At 41.8% G+C, this 14,418-nt stretch overlaps 1 protein-coding gene across 1 annotated transcript in view; it reads left to right on the plus strand.

Moving 5' to 3' along the window:
- Positions 1-14,418, plus strand: part of CADPS (Ca++-dependent secretion activator) — a 482,801-nt gene that overhangs the window by 274,309 nt on the left and 194,074 nt on the right. Inside the window, 1 exon segment of the mRNA XM_011947195.1 lies at positions 11,984-12,095. Coding sequence (XP_011802585.1) covers positions 11,984-12,095 — 112 coding nt within the window.

Raw genomic sequence — 14,418 nt, forward strand, 5'->3', positions numbered from 1 at the left:
AAACACCCAGTGTTGGAAATTAAATAGGAGTTGATTGGCAGAATCCCTGAGAGGAGGGAATAAATGAATGCTTTTCCTGTAACTTCATGGGAGCTCCTTTTTATGTCTGCCGTGCAGTGAGCAGTTCATTTTCTCTTAAGATACTCAGGAACTAAGAATGAACAGATGTCTAGAAGAAGGCAGCTAGATGATGGAGATGGGGCAGAAGAGCCCTAGACTGGGAAGACAGAGCCAATATTTCCAAGGACAAAAATCTCACCTCCTTTTACAACAAAAGAGGAGATCTTTGGGCTACACCATGTGCTCCATTTCAGAGAAGGCAACACTGACATTCAAATCAGGTGATGTGCTGTCATCTCTCTAATTTAGCCTTTGACAGTTCCTCCCTATGCCATCCTGTTGCTTAGCTCCAACCTTGGAAAATGTAGATTTTCCTGTTGCCCAGCTCTGTATTTTCTTATGAGTCAACATTCAATGAATAATGCAATCGAAGCATTCACAGCTGAATAGGATCTCAAAATAATACAGGCTCAGCCGGACTTCCAGTTCCCAGTCCTGTATGTGAAGAGCTTGGAAGTCATTGTTCCTGACCTCACCACAAGGAAAATGCTGAACAAACTGAAAATCAGCATCTCTTCTTAGATCCATCAGAGAATCGAGGTTGCAGGGCAAACCACTGCCTCCAAAATTGGAGAGACAGGCAGGCAGGTACAGAGAATCACGCCTTACTGGAGCAGCAGCCCAAGAGCAGAAATTGCCACTGAAGCCGGTGCTGGGTTTCTTTTGCTCAGTGCATCAACAAAAATTTACTTTCAATAAAAATTAGAAATCATACTTTAAAAAAACCCACAGCATACGGACAGCAAGCATCAGAACCAGATTCAGATATGGCAGAGATGTTGGAATTATCCGACCAAGAATGTATAAAAACTATGATCAATATGCTTAGAGTTCAAATGGAAAAAGTGCAAGAAGAGGTGGGTAATATAAGCAAAGAGATGGAAGCCCTAAGAAAGAACCAAAAGGAAATGCTAAAAATCAAATACCAGGCTATTGGTTTTAGGACAGAAAAAAAATCAGCCGCCTCCTCCATTATACAGGTATGCACACAGACTGTGCCAATGACTTGGCCAAGGTTACACAGTTAGTGAGAAAATAAGGCCTGAGATGCAGGTCTTCTATATGTGCATAAAGTGTGGTATACATTATTCCCTCCAGCCTTGATTCCATAGGCATTCATTGAAAGTTTCCTGTGTACTGAGCACTGAGCTAAACAACTGGAATATAACAATAAGTAAGATGGACTTGCTGTCTGTCCTTATGAAGTTTATAGCATAGAATTTTACTCACTTCCGGCCGGGCGCGGTGGCTCAAGCCTGTAATCCCAGCACTTTGGGAGGCTAAGATGGGCGGATCACAAGGTCAGGAGATCGAGACCATCTTGGCTAACACGGTGAAACCCCGTCTCTACTAAAAAATACAAAAAACTAGCCGGGCGAGGTGGCGGGCGCCTGTAGTCCCAGCTACTCGGGAGGCTGAGGCAGGAGAATGGCGTAAACCCGGGAGGCGGAGCTTGCAGTGAGCTGAGATCCGGCCACTGCACTCCAGCCTGGGCGACAGAGCGAGACTCCGTCTCAAAAAAGAATTTTACTCACTTCCTCTTTAACCATACCAAATAATGTCCATGGATAATCAAGCATTGTTAAATTTAATTTTCAACTTTAATCTCATCTCCACACATTCGTGTGTGTGTGTGTGTGTGTGGAGGAAATCAGAATTTCGTGAAATCATGTTTTCAGCAAATGCCCGTTGAATGTGCTCATGTGCCGTGCACTGTGCTAGAAGCCGGGGGCACAGTGATGGGGGAAACAGGCATAGATCCCTGCCCTGTGAGTTTTGTGAGTTTACGTTCTGGCCAGAGACAAACCAACCAACAAAACAAATAAAGGAGTACATCATACAGGTGACAATTGCTTTGTGGAGAAGTTTTAATGTTCCACCCTATTTAAATACTCCCCCCACCTGCTTCCTGGTACTTCCAAATTCCATTTTCTGCTTTCTTTTCCTCCATTGCAATAATCAGATTTGTGATATATGTAGGGGATATGAAAGATCTGGTGACAAAATGGACATGAGGCAAAGAGAGGCAAACAAGAATGATGTCTGGGTGGCTGACAATTCCTTTGACTAAGCCGGGGAAGCCTTAGAGGAACAGATGTGAGGGAGAACAGTTCAAGCTGAGGTTTGGACACATTTGATCTCAGACTCCTGGAGAGGAGACATTCCAGTGGAAATGTCAAGGAGGCAAACCAAAGCCTTCATCTCTGCCTCTCAGACAGCCCAATTTCTACAAAGCAAATGCCTCACTTATGTAGATGAGAAGTAGCTTAGCTTTTCTAGTACACTAAAGAACCCAAAGCCCAGCCTATCAATTAGTTTGCATGAGACACACTGTGATGGCACAATTGATTCCCTTGGAGTGGAATATCATGCAGTCCGCCTCAAAGGCAGGCCAGAAGATTTTAATGCAGCTGTCTCCAGGCAATTATTAACTTTCCTTCTTAGCAACAGGACCACCGCACTTTCATTCCTTGAAATGACACTTCTCTCTCGTTAAAGCCTGCAGTTAATTTTATGAACTGCACCAATTTAACACCCAGTTCACATGAGCCATATACCTTGAAGAAATGCAAATCCAGTCTCTGAGACATGAATTATGGCCTTATGCTGGGCATCACCATGGCAACTAATGACGTCCCCCCCACCCCCGACCCCAGCACCAACCTGCACAAAATCCAATTCTCCAAGGGTCCTTATTTGCCTAACGTGGATGTGTTCTTGGCTTACTCACATATGCATTCATAAATATCATTCTGTTGTCAAAGGTTTGCAGTGGATGTTTACTGTCATTTTGGGAGGTTTATTCCCTATGTGGCAAATGTTGTTTTTTGTTCGTGGGGGGAAAAATTCTAATGAAAATTACTGTGTGTATTTGATTAGCAACATTTGTTGATAACATATGGTCTGAGGAGGCTTCCGCAAATAGGAGGCTTTAAATAGTAAACAGAGATGTGACTGTGATCAAGCAGATGCTCCCCAAACACACAGAACAAGGTTGTTTTACCCATAGATTTTTCTGAGCTCCATTCTCCCAAAACCATATTCCTCTCCCTCATTTTCTCCCCCAGATCAAAGTGTTCACTTTCAAAGTGGTGGCACTGTGGAACAGGTTTGGAGAAATAATGTGCTGTGACTTTAAAAGTCATCCCCATCCCAAATATGAATTATCTGCTACTCATGTTTATTATTTGATATTAATAATGATGTAGTGTGACGAAATGAGTCAGCCAGCTCAAGTCATTCAGGAAGCAGCATTTGGGCACCACGTGTCTGAAATGCTATAATACACAAGCCCCAATTTTCTAATAAACTAACAGTGCTAGAAAGCGCTCCATGAAGAATTTAGAGCAGCAAATTTGATCCCCATGGAGTGAGCTGTCCTTGTAAATGCATGTTTATAGTTTGTCTTTGTGGATATGCCCAGATGAGCATACTGCTAATCTGCTAATGAAAATATAAGTATTTCCATTAGGCCAAGTCAGCAATTTAACTGTTTATAACAGAGATCAGCAAACTTTTTCTATAAAGGACCAGAAAGTAAAACTTTTCAGTTTGTTGGCCATATGGTCTCTGTCATAACTACTCAGTTCGGCCATTGCTGCACAAAAGAAGCCATAGACAAAACATAAATGAGTAAGCTAGCTATGTTCTAATAAAACTTTATTGATGGGCATCAAAATTTGAATGTCATATAATATTCATGTGTTGCAAATATTCCTTTGATTATTTTCAGCCATTTGAAAATATAAAGCCATTAGTAGCTTATGAGCCATACATAAGCAGGCCCGTACCCATGACCATAGTTTAACAACCCCTGGTCTATAATCCTAAAATCAAGACTTACATTTTTTAGTGCTTTCTATGTGCCACGTAGTGAGGTAAACACCACATACGCAATAGCCTATGTCCTACATATCCTTCCATTAAGGACTCCATCTTCTGGGTCAGTTCTATTTTTTTAAGAGACAGGGTATCACTATGTTGCCCAGGCCGGCCTCATACTCCTGGGCTCAAGCAATCCTCCCACCTCAACCTCCTGAGTAGCTGGGACTAGAGGTGCAGACCACCATTCCCATCTGGCTATATTTATAATAAAACTAAATATTATCCCCAATTTATAGATGTGAAAGCGGAGACATTCTCACACCTTATAAGTGTTATTTCTGCACGTGGCATCTCCCCCAAAAGAATGTAATATCCTTGAGGGCAGAACTTACATCTCACTCACCTTTGGATCCATAGCAGTGCCTATCATAGTGCTTTCCACACAGTAGACATTCAGGAAGTGTTTCCTAAATGAAGCACTATTTGGAGATACAATCCCTAAGCAGTGAAAGTTAGAGCCTCATCTGATGCCAATATGGTGCTTTTAGGTTAGTCAGTTACGCTGTTCATCTATTTATTTGCCACCCTCTTATAGGAAGTATTTGGTTTGGAATAGACACACATGTCCCAATACACATTTCTTCATATTTGGAGGTGCCACTATGGGTGATGGCATTTCTACAGTCTCTGCTTCTGTGCTTGTGGCTGAAAAGACCAAAAGTAATAATAGCAGCTTATTATGTAACTTGGTGGCACTTTCCATCACTATACCGTTGGCAGCCACATTGCTGCCAGCCCTTGGAGAGCCATTCCTCAGCCTTCATGGATTGACGCCTTGCTCCCTAGAGAGCTGTCGTATGCTGAGTATCCTCTGCATGCTGCCAGCTGCTGTGTGCACTTCAGAGAGTTTGTTAGCTAAAAAAATAAAAAATAAATAAAAATTAAAAAAAATAAACTCCTCAAAGAGATAAAGCCCTCAGTTCGTCAATTGAAAGGGGCATTCACACCTTTGGTTATTTCACATGTCTCATCCCTCTACAATCCCCTGAATTTAGTGACATGATTATCTGAATTTGTCACTTTCCTAGTTACTAAGCAAATATTTATTGTGTTCCAGGCCCTGTGTTGGGTGCTATATATATACACATATATATACACATATATATGTGTATATATACATATATACGTGTATATATACGTATACATATATGTGTATATATACACACATATATACATATACACACACATGTCTATATGTATATATATGTATGTATATATATACGTGTATATATATACACATATATACACATACAAGAAACCACAGTAAAGCACTCTTGTTTAATGCGTGGGCTTTGAGGTCAGAAACTCTGAGTTTGAAGCCCAACTCTGTGATCACCTGAGATCCTGGCCCAGTTACTCAACTTCCCTAAACCCTGGTTTTTCTCTGTTTATAAAGTATGGGTAATAACAGAATATACTTCACAGAGCTGTCAGAAAGATTAATTGAGATAATTCATTAGAAGCACTAATGAATTATTAGTGCTGGCAAATCGTAAGTACTCAATAATTGGTGGCTATTTTTAACGTTTATGTAAGCTAGTCATACAGTGTGAGTACAGTGGTAGAAAGGATGGGATCACAGAATAGGGACACCTAACCCATTTTACATTACCTACTTTGTCTTCAGAGAGAAGTTAGTCAGTTAACCTTTCCAACTTCAGCTTGCAATAAATATTATCCACCTCTGGTCTTTTCAAATCAAAATGCAATTGTATTTCAGTTCTGGGACACTTTAAAGAGGTATTCATCTTAATAGCCATAATCAATTGCACAACAAGGGCAAATAAATGGGCAGAGAACAATGTAACAATGAGAAATAGATTCATTTTGGGGTGTGTGGCCCCACCAAAGGCCCAGGTTTTTAATGCTTCCTCCACTGGCTAATTTGTCTGTCTGGGATATAATGCTCTGTGAAGTATATTGAACATGTGAAATAAATTCAAAGTAAAAAGGCAGCATGGCCCAAAGTCCCACCAGTCTTAAAACAGAACTTTCCCTTTCAGTTACAGAGGTAACTCTTGTTGATTTAATCAAGACATAAAGCAGTGAATGACGGAATGAGCAAGGGAAGCAACATGGTGGCCTGATTCGGAGTTTGAATTCTGAGGTCTAACTGCCATTTACTCCTGGTGCGTGACCCTGAACATATTACCCAGCCTCTGTGTGACTCATTTATAACTCTGGAGCTGATAATTGTAGGCATTTCACAGGATGGCCAAGAGGCTTTCAAATGATCAAATGCATGTATGACTGTGTCACACTTTTGAGATAGGAATTTGTGTCTCACACATAGTAATCTGAATAAATATTAGCTATTTCTATTACAAATATAGCCAGATCTCTCCGTGGCTAGAAAAGGACAAAGAATGAATATTTTTCATGACATTTTTTCCTACAGGGGAAAGGAATATAAAGAAGGGTGCAAATATTTAAACCTTTTTGATTCTCCTAAGAGTAGGAAGCATTGACAAAAAGAGGCCAGAATTTTCACAGAATTCAATGACTGTGGCTAAGACCAAAAGTTTCATGTCAACAGCCAGTGTTAGCCAACACCCACTCCTTAGTCCAGGGTAGCCAGACTGGGGTGGCATTGGATCACAGCCAGCTTGATGGGCATGTGACCTGTACAGCTGCACAGCCCCTACACTCAGAAGGGGCCCCCATTTGATTTAATGCTGTTTTGTTGCCATGGAAATTCTTAATAATTTTATCTTTGAGCTTGTGTTTGTGACATCCCATGGAACAATGGAGTGTGGATTTGAGCAGAGGAAATAATCAAGAAAATGAAAATGCTTTACATTTTAGTACCTTTAATGGCACTTTTTCTGTGTGTTTTGTTTTGGAGTTTTGGAGTTTGTTGTTTTTTTAACAAGGAGACCTGCATGTTTTATTTGCACTGGGCCCTGAAAATTACACAGCCAGTCCTGATTAGATGAGAGAACTTCTCTTTTGGCCTGTTTCTCTGGACCAGGTTACCATTTTGAAATCTGATAGTTAAATAGTTAAACTGGGATTCATTAGTGACCTGACAGCTTGAGGTGAGCCAAGGATCATGGTGGGAAGCACAGCTGCAGGCCTGGTGGAAGGGAAAAGTAACTCAGTGTCCAATAGGATGGGGGTTGTCAGGGCAGCCTCCAGCGGCCTGAATTCCGTCCAGCTGATGGGTTCTCGGAAGCACTGACTGCCCCACAGTCGGACTCTTGTTACACGCCTTATGAGCTGCGCATCTTTTGGTAGCAGCAGGGGTTCAGGCATCCTGGATTGGTACCCACTGAACATGCCAGAAAATACATCCACACTGAGGACAGTAGCATGGAAACACACAGTGGGGTATCTCCAGGACACTGGGCTCAAGTTCTCTTTGTGGCTTCTCATTTAATGTTAAAGCTTCTCATTTCAGAACTCTTTTGGTTTCCAGCAGAAACCTTTCTCATCCCCATGACCAAGTATAATGAATGCCCAAAAAGGTGTCTTTTATGTTATTTTTATTTATTTTCTTTTAGAGACAGGGTCTCGCTCTGTCACCCAAGCTGGAATACAGTGGTGTGATCATAGCTCACGGTAACCTCAAAGTCCTAGGCTCAAAGTGATCTTTAGGCCTCGGCCTCCCAAGTAGCTAGGACTTCAGGCATGCACCACCAGATGCAGCTAATTATTTTACTTTGTTTTTTGTAGAAAATATAAAAAGCCTGGGTCTTTCTATGTTGCCCAGGCTACTCTCAAATTCCTGGCCTCCAAAAGCACTAGCATTACAGGAGTAAGGCACCACACCCAGCCATGCAAAGAGATTAATAGTACAATTAATCATAAGTAAATTCATGGTCACATTTTTTGCCAGTGTTGCTAATCACTAATAATGCTTATTATTGATAATTTTTACAATAATAGCAGCAATAGCTTTAAAATGAGATTTTGGGTTCTGGCCCAACTTGGTCATAATTCCCTGGAATAAAATAGGCAAGATCTTTGAGTGCCTCCTCAGTTTTCTCATCTATGAAATGGCAATGATAATAGCTATTTTACCATTCATCTGTATAGTAGAAAGGACAGTGTCAATCTTGCTTCCTTTACACAGGGTCAGTTACTTAGTAAGTGCTTGATAAACATGTGTTGGATAGAAGCCACAAAGGATACAAAAGTATCGCAAGATAAGGGGACTGATTTTTTCTAGTGTTCTATAGTACTACAGGGTGATTATAGTTAACAGTAATTTATAGCATACTTTCAAATAGCTAGAGAGGATTTTGAATGTTCCCAACACACACAAAAAATGATAAATATTTGAGGTGATGGATATGCTGATTACCCTGACTTGATTATTACACATTGTATACATGTAGCAAAATAGCACTCTGGGCCAGGTGTGGTTGCTCATGCCTGTAATCCTAGCACTTTGGGAGGCCAAGGTGGGTGGATCACTTGAGGTCAGGAGTTCGCAACCAGCCTGGCTAACACGGTGAAACCCCGTCTCTACTAAAAATACAAAAAAATTAGCTGGGCATGGAGGTGGGTAATTTGAGCTGCTTGGGAGGCTGAGGCGGGAGAATCACTTGTACCCCGGAGGCAGAGGTTGCAGTGAGCCAAGATCACGCCACTGCATTACAGCCTGGGCAACAGAGGGAGACTCTGTCTTAAAAAAAAAAAAAAATTAGCACTCTGTACCCCATTGTATTAGGGTTCTGCAGAGGAACAAAACTAATAGGATATATATGTGTGTGTGTGTGTGTGTGTATGTGTGTGTATACATATATGTAAAAAGGGGAGTTTATTAAGTATTAACTTACACAATCACAAGGTCCCACAATAGGCTGTCTGCAAGCTGAGGAGGAAGGAGAGCCAGTCTGAGTCCCAAAACTGAAGAACTTGGAGTATGTTCGAGGGCAGGAAGCATCCAGCACCGGAGAAAGATGTAGGCTGGGAGGCTAGGCCAGTGTCTCCTTTTCACATTTTTCTACCTGCTTTATATTCTCTGGAAGGTGGTTAGATTGTGCCCACCAGATTAGGGTGGATCTACCTTCCCCAGCCCACTGACTCAAATGTTAATCTCTTTTGGCAACACCCGCACAGACACACCTAGGATTTATACTTTGTATCCTTCAATCCAATCAAATTGACACTCAGTATTAACCATCATACCTATAAATATGTACAATTATTACATGCACATAATCATTAAATAAATAAATATAAAGTGATGAGCAATAATCACTATTACTAGAATACATCTCCTTGCCTTGGGAAGGGAAAGTAGCCAAAATTTGTTGGGTTCCCAACCTGTTCCAAACTTGCAGCTGTTTCTTCTTTACAACTAGTCTGTGAAATTAGCTTATTTTATAGCTGAGGAAATTGACAGGGACATTAATTCCTCACCCCAAATTTCATAGTTTGCAAGTGACTAAGCCAGGATTTGAACTAAAGGTATCTGGTTCAAAACCCTTGCTGTCGTTAAGACAAAGATTTCCCTATCTTGGGGTCTTGCTGACAACCACTTAGGAGTTTTTATCTGTACCTCAAACATTTTGCTGATGTGTTTTCGAAACCTGTCACTTTTTGTCATATCTCATGGCCTCCTCCATGTCCTGTCTTTCTCTACTATGACTGTTGTGCTTTCTCAGTGGTTTCATGCACTGAGATCCCCATGGATCTAGTTTCCCCTCATCTCAATTTTTCTGGTCTTCTTTTGTCAACTCTCACTAGATTCCCTGTGTCTTTGAGTTAATAGCATTTATTTGATTGAAGGCAACACTGAGACTAGGATGCAGGTTTCCATAATTTACAAAACAAGAATACAAACAGGGTAAAATGTTCAAGCCCGCTAGTAGTCAACAAAATATCCATGAAAACAACAATGATAAAATAGGCCGGAAGAAAAAGTGAATAATGACACTCAGAACAGGCAAGAAGGAAGCCCTGTGATTTGCATTTTCATTCCCAAATGGTGGCAGGATAGTCACTGCCTTTGTGGAAAGCATTTTGGGAATAGGCATCTCAAGCCTTGAAAGTGTGCATTGATGAGCACAGCTCCTGCAACAGTGTAAGATCACTAAATTTTTGTTGATGAAAGAAGAAATGATCTCCCAGCTAGGTCTCTATCCTGAGGAAACAGTCAGAGATGAAATCAAAAATTAATATCTAACTCCTAGCTATTCAGGAGACTGAGGTGGAAGGATTGCTTGAGCCCAGGAGTTCAAGACTAGCTTGGACAACAGAGCCAGACCCCCATAACAAAACAAAATTAATTTTTTTTTTTTTTTTTTTTTTTTTTGAGACGGAGTCTCACTCTGTCGCCCAGGCTGAAGTGCAGTGACCGGATCTTGGCTCACTGCAAGCTCCGCCTCCCGGGTTTACGCCATTCTACTGCCTCAGCCTCCCGAGTAGCTGGGACTACAGGTGACCGCCACCTCACCCGGCTAGTCTTTTTGTATTTTTTAGTAGAGACGGGGTTTCACCATGTTAGCCAGGATGGTCTCGATCTCCTGACCTCGTGATCTGCCCGTCTCGGCCTCCCAAAGTGCTGGGATTACAGGCTTGAGCCACCACGCCTGGCCCAAAATTAATTTTCAATTCTATTTCAATAATAGAAGAATGGCTAAATAAATTATGGTACATAGAGAAAATGTAATATAGAATCATTAAAAATTATAATGAGCATTTTAAAGTATAGAAGTTAGTCATTGTATAAAGTAAAATGAAAAACTTCTGTAAATGATAAGTATCTATGCTGTTTTCTAGTTCTGTAAAAGACATTATATTTGGTATCATTCATTTATTCAGCAAATATTTGTTAAGTTCCTTCTATATGTCCAGCACTGTGCTAAGTTCTGGGTATGAAACATAAAAACACAGTCGCTGTGCTCATGGAGTTTACAGAATATTAGGAGATTCTGCTATAAAATAATGACACAAATCAATAATTATAAATCCAGTGATTGCTAGGATGCAAAATTAAGTAGTATGCTAAAGAGAGGTTAATACTAGAACCCAGTTTAGGTTGGGAGATCAAGGGACAGTGGTTTTAAGCTGAGACCGAAAGAGGTAGCCCAGTGAATGGGTGGGGTGGGGAGAAACGTTGCCAGCAGAGGAACCATACATATAACAAGCCTGAGATGGCGGAGTCAGGAGGCTTGTGAAATTGGAGCAGATGAGTGACAGTCCATAGGTAGGAACAGGAATGGAACAGGTGCCATGGACCTGGGGCTCAATGCAATCCAGTTAACACTTCTGGAAGATCACACTGCTTGCAGGCACAGAATGGAAAGAGATTAATTCTCTGTAAAAATAATAATGAGTGAATGAAGAGGCTGCATTTGTGGCTCATGTGAGCCACACCTGGTGCTCTACCCAGATTCTGGGTAAGCCAGACTCCCATCTGGGGAAAACTGAGACTCAGATATCCACAAACTATGAGCAGGGAATGGTATTCCCACATCCTCATCCTTCTCCCTTCAATCTCTCTTTGACCTTAACAGGGTGGAGCTCCATAATCTCTTTATTCAATTCATCTTTGAATGCCAGTGAAAGTGGGGCTCCCCACCTCCCCACCACTACTGCTGAAGTCTCATTTGAAAGTCAGGTGTTGGCTTGAACCAACTGAAGCCCCATCCCAAAATCTACAACTGCAGTTTTCACGAATGTCAAAGGATGCAAGGAAATATTAGTGATTTCTCTGGAATAGTTTGTAGATACAGCAAATGCATGGGAACAAGTTCTCACCAACTTGAGTTTATGCTAATTTCAAGTCATTCCTTATAGTGCTCTGTGAAGACCATGGCAACTTTCTGAGCATCTGTCTTGCATTTGCCTAACAAGTTAATTAACACTTTTGTTACTCTGGCAGCTTTAAAGGGGAGGAGAGAAGGATGTGACAGCTAATGCTGCCTTGGGTTAACCCTGCATTCACCTGACCTGGAAACAGTGGAATAGTTTAGATTCATCAAGGCAGATATGTCTACAATGACCTCTTTGATTCTGTCTGCAGCTGGGGCACCCAGGGTGACTTCTCCACAACCCATGCACTGCCAGCTGTGAAGGTGAAGCTGTTCACAGAGAGCACAGGCGTCCTGGCCTTGGAGGACAAGGAGCTCGGGCGGGTAAGTGCTTTCCATCACAAGGGGGACTCCAGAGAGAGGATTTCCCCAGCTAGGTCTCCAGTGCACAGGTCAACAAGAGGCAGCATTGCCAAGTGCCAAGAGGCTCAGTTTTGAACTTTAAATCCTGGACTCCACTCTACATTAGCTGGGTGACCTTGAACTAGTTCCTCAACCACTCTGAGCCTCAGGTTGTCTTCTACAAAGCTGGGATAACAAGAGTGTGCCCTACAGGAGATACAGCAGGAGTTCTCAATACTATCAGACCCAAACATCCTTTAGAGTTAAGATTTGTAATGTCTTTTACTGTCTTAAAGTGGAATTCTTAGATGATGTAACTGCCTACCCACCTGACAATGTTAAAGTCAACACAATGACATAAGAGAGAAACAAAAGGAAGTAAATTAATAGTAAAAAACTTCAAAATGTAAATACTCAAAGATCTAATAGAGGAGTGCTCTGCTTGTTCCCGTGTGAAGAGTCACTGTGAGGGTGACAGCTACAAAACCCACTGTGAGGTGTGGAGATGTGCTGTACTGGTGACTCCTAAGCCTGAGCATCAGTAAACTGATTTGCTGAAATGTTAAGCAATACTTAGTAAAGTGTCCTTGATTTCCTTAGAAGTGTGCCAAAAAGACTTTGATCTGAAATGTAAAACAAGAGTTAGGATCTTCATGTAGTTCATTATAAACAGATTTTTTCACCTCCACTAATATCCCATGGGAATATTCAAAAGTCAGATGGGATGCAGGAAGATGCCTCACTAGGGAGTGTCATCTCATTCCTTGCAGGATGTTTAGCATCCCTGGACCCACCCACTCACTGCCAACAGGGACTGGCACCAATTGTTTTGTCAATCAAAACGTCATTAAAATTTCTGAGACACCACTGAGAGGTGGTACCAACCCCCTTGAGAACCACTGAGATAATAGTGAAATTTCTGTTTGCATCTGAACCATTGACTCTGCCCCAAGAAGCCAGTAATATTTTCACAAGTTGATTTTGCCAATAACCTACCCCACCGGCTTATGGTAAAATCCGGACTCGTTTAATTTGGCTTCTGCTCACCAATTCACCCCCATGTGCTGCCACATTCCTCCCTGCCTACTATACCCCAGCATCATTGGCCAAATTTCAATCCCTCATATAAACCAAATTCTCTCCCTCCTCAGGGGACTTCCTCTCTATCTGTTGTCACCTCCCCGCCTCCCAACCCTTCAAAAAGCATAAATGCCTTCTCTGCATAAATGCCACCTCCTTGGAGAGTCCTTTCCTGACAGCTCAGTCCCCTTCATTTGCTATCTCAGCTCCTTGTTCACATACACTACTGAAGTGATCACCAATGAGAGAAAGAAACAGAATTGACAGACATTCAGGCTTCTGTCTGCCCCACTGGACTGTAAAACCTCCATGGAGATAGAAACCTAAGCTATTTTGTTCACTACCTTATACCCAGAGCCCAATACATAGACTTTCAATAAATTTTATTTCAGCCAGGCGCAGTGGCTCACGCCTGTAATCCCAGCACTTTGGGAGGCCGAGGTGGGCAGATGACCTGAGGTCAGGCGTTCGAGACCAGCCAGGCCCACATGGCGAAACCCCATCTCTACTAAAAACACCAAAAAAATTAGCCGGGCATGGTGGCAGGCACCTGTAATCCTAGCTACTCAGGCGGCTGAGGCAGGAGAATCACTTGAACCCCGGAGGCAGAGGTTGCAGTGAGCCGAGATCACACCATTGCACTCCAGCCTGGGCAACAGGAGTGAAACTCTGTCTCAAAAAATAATAATAATAAAATTAATAAATAAATAAATATAAATTTTATTTCATTCTGGTTTAATGCATAATCACTCCTGAAAGCTAAGTGATGTCAGCCCAGACAATCTCTGAGCCTCTGATATAACATCTATAGCATAATGAGAGACCACCCCTGACAAGCACACAGGCACACACACCTAACAATGCCAGCAATAATTCATTTCCTGTGCTTCCTTTTTTTCTTCCTTTCTTTCACCCATTTTTCCAATCTGGCTTTCATCTATAGAATCAAACTGGAGTCATATTACTACAGCATAGACCACAGATAGAGGTAAAATGAAAAGTAAATAAAGCTAACAACAAAAGCAAAAAACAGTGTCCCTACCCAGAAAAGTGGGAGGAGGAGATGATGAAAGAAAAGGTTTAGCTGTTTTCTTTAAGAAACGATAGATAGGCCAGGCACGGTGGCTCAAGCCTGTAATCCCAGCACTTTGGGAGGCCGAGACAGGCAGATCACGAGGTCAGGAGATCGAGACCATCCTGGCTGACACGGTGAAACCCTGTCTCT

This window comes from Colobus angolensis, unplaced genomic scaffold (genome assembly GCF_000951035.1).
Source record: "Colobus angolensis palliatus isolate OR3802 unplaced genomic scaffold, Cang.pa_1.0 Scaffold26, whole genome shotgun sequence".
Lineage (NCBI taxonomy): Eukaryota > Metazoa > Chordata > Mammalia > Primates > Cercopithecidae > Colobus > Colobus angolensis.